We start from the raw sequence: 2,562 nt of genomic DNA, 5'->3' as shown, positions 1-2,562 counted from the left end.
CTACTGTTCCCTGAAGGAAAGGAACGAGGTACAACACATGATGGCCCCCCGCTGCACAGCTGGGCTCGGTGAAGAGCAGTCACCGAACTTAAGGAGTGACTGTGATGGCGACAGGCGGAGCCTGACATCTGTCGTCATCACGTCACCTGCCTAAAGGCGTGATTAGAGGTGGCTTCAGCCAGGACACGCAGGGGCGTGGTTCCCATACATGATGTTGTACCTCGTTCCTTTCCTTCAGGGAACAGTAGTTATATGCATAACATTACGTTTTTAAATGTTTCTGTGCTGGTTTATAAAAAGGTACATAATGTAATTCCCTTTCTGTTGGGTTTTATGTGTTGAATTACCTCTGTGCTGTAACTTGGAGCACTTTATTGTGTGTCGAGTGTAAAAAAAAAGTGCAAGCAAAGCAGGAAAGAACCGTCTGTGTTACTCACCTTTTAAGGTGACAGCCTTAGGATAAGTTTATATGACAAATGAGGCGATATCATTTGAGGCTGTGAAGTGGGTTGTAATTTACCTCATGGGGATGGATCTGATAGGATTTTATGTGCGTTCACTAAACGTGAAATGCCTCATGAGATTATAGTGGATGTGAAAAGGACTAAGGCAGAGATCAGATAAAACGTGAGTGCGGAGGATTTTTAACAGTTTACCGGGTCGACCTTCATCTTTTCTTTTGTAAGTGTTCATGAAACAGAGATGTGAACCTGCAAGGAAGACAGTCTCTGCTTTGCCACCAGTGAACAGATCATGTTTGGTGTGTTTGGAAAGCAAACATTCAAACTGAACACAGCTGTGTGTGCAGGCTGTGGAGGTTGGCACAATCCTGATTTAACTAAAATGCCCAGAAACATGGGACTGAACCCTGCTTGTTCTACATGAAAAGAGACTGATTCTGATTGTTTTTAGAGTCAGGGTCAAACAAGTTGACATGGTTTAAATGAGGTAACTAACCAGGGTTCTTTCTGGATGAAATAGTCTTATGAACGTTTGACTTTTTATGAACTTCACTAAGAAATCCTCAAACTCTATAAATATCAAACCTATGAACTTGAATATAAATGTTATGATTGTACTTTTCACAGGAGGTACTCTGCAAAAACTGTCCATCTAACCAAGTCTTATAACCTTAGATCCAGCCAAAAAGTAATGTTGATCTTGTTTTGAGACTAAAATACTAAACAAGAGCAGAAAGTGTTAGATTGTTAATCTTGTTAGCTTGGAAATTTTCCTTATTTCAAGAAGTCTTACTAAGTGCAATTGTCTAATTTCACTGTCAGATTGTTTTACTTAATTTGAGAAGATTCAGACTCAAACTAAGTGAAATAATCTGCCAGTGGAATAAGACTTGCAGTATTTGCACACACACTACAAGCAGATTTCGTTTCATTGGTGTTTGAGCAGCTCACTTGCAGACTTTTTCTGATTGGTGGACTGGATAACAAAACTACAAATCTAATTTTTTAAATTTGAATGATTGAATCATTCAAGTGTTAGTCCTGGTTCCAGTTGATACTCAGGAATTGATGCCCAACTCAATATACAGATCAAGTAGAAACAAACAGAAAACAACAAAATCACTTGAAAGGAATCAGGAAAGTCTGGCTCCTGTAGAGCAAAGTGAAAACACTTTACTGTGTAGCTAACTCTTTCTGCTGAGGATTTTATGCAAATTTGTGACTTCTATATTTAAAAGTCTGCTAACAAACACCTGCAAAGACAGAAAACAGGGATGTTTGGCATTTGGGATAAGGAAAACATTTTTCCCAATCTCTGATCTTATTGACAAAAATTAAAAAACATATGCCTATCTTTGGCTTCTGTTAAACATTTTATGTTTGTGCCTTTCAGAGTGCAGCAATGGAGGAGACAGTCATTTGGGAACAGCACACAGTAACATTACACAGGGTAGGTATTTGTTATTTTCCCTCTGCTCTCTACATCCATCTTTGTCCGAGGTGTTTTCTTTTCCTCCAGGTTTTTTTTTTATCCCAGCGTTTCCCTTCCTTCAGTTTCTTGTATCACATCTTTAACATTGTGTGCTAACTTTATAGAAAGGTGAAACAAACAAGGAAGAAAATTTGTTGCTTGGCTTTTTTTTCTGCATTAGTCTCTCCTACATTTTTAAGGGTCTAAATTATGCAAACAAAATGCACTCAAAGCACTGACTCTAAGCTACGAGTGCACGAGGCTGTCAGAGTTCCTTTTCAGTCATTTCACTCAGTTCAACACACAGTTGTATATGGGACACGCTCGCCTGGCTGAAGCCACCTCTAATCACGTCTTTAGACCAGTGACGTGGTGATGTTGAACGTCTGGTGACAGGCTCCGCCTTTACCCTGTAAGTTCGGAGTCACCAGCGTCATTACTCAGTTCTATCGCCCTTCACCTCGCGATAGTCACCTCTAAACCTGAGCTCACATAGCTGCTGCTAGTTAGCTCAGCTTCTAAGGTTCTTAGGCTAGCTTTACTGGTGCTAACCGTGTTACCTGCTGGTTCATGTGTCTGCTGCTCGACACTACTTAAGTGACCTTTATTTTCTGCTGAAAATCTGTTTTG

At 40.1% G+C, this 2,562-nt stretch overlaps 1 protein-coding gene across 1 annotated transcript in view; it reads left to right on the top strand.

Annotated features, from left to right (window-relative positions):
- Positions 1 to 1,854: 1,854 nt before the first annotated feature.
- tjp1b (tight junction protein 1b) overlaps positions 1,855 to 2,562 on the top strand; it is a gene marked incomplete at its 5' end in the record, with an annotated part of 28,725 nt that continues 28,017 nt past the window's right edge. The window contains 1 exon segment of the mRNA XM_014021517.1: positions 1,855 to 1,911. Coding sequence (XP_013876971.1) covers positions 1,855 to 1,911 — 57 coding nt within the window.

The sequence above is a fragment of the Austrofundulus limnaeus genome, unplaced genomic scaffold, assembly GCF_001266775.1.
Source record: "Austrofundulus limnaeus strain Quisiro unplaced genomic scaffold, Austrofundulus_limnaeus-1.0 Scaffold296, whole genome shotgun sequence".
Lineage (NCBI taxonomy): Eukaryota > Metazoa > Chordata > Actinopteri > Cyprinodontiformes > Rivulidae > Austrofundulus > Austrofundulus limnaeus.
Note: the sequence above shows the minus strand (reverse complement) of the source record. Positions and strands in the feature narration are given on the sequence as shown.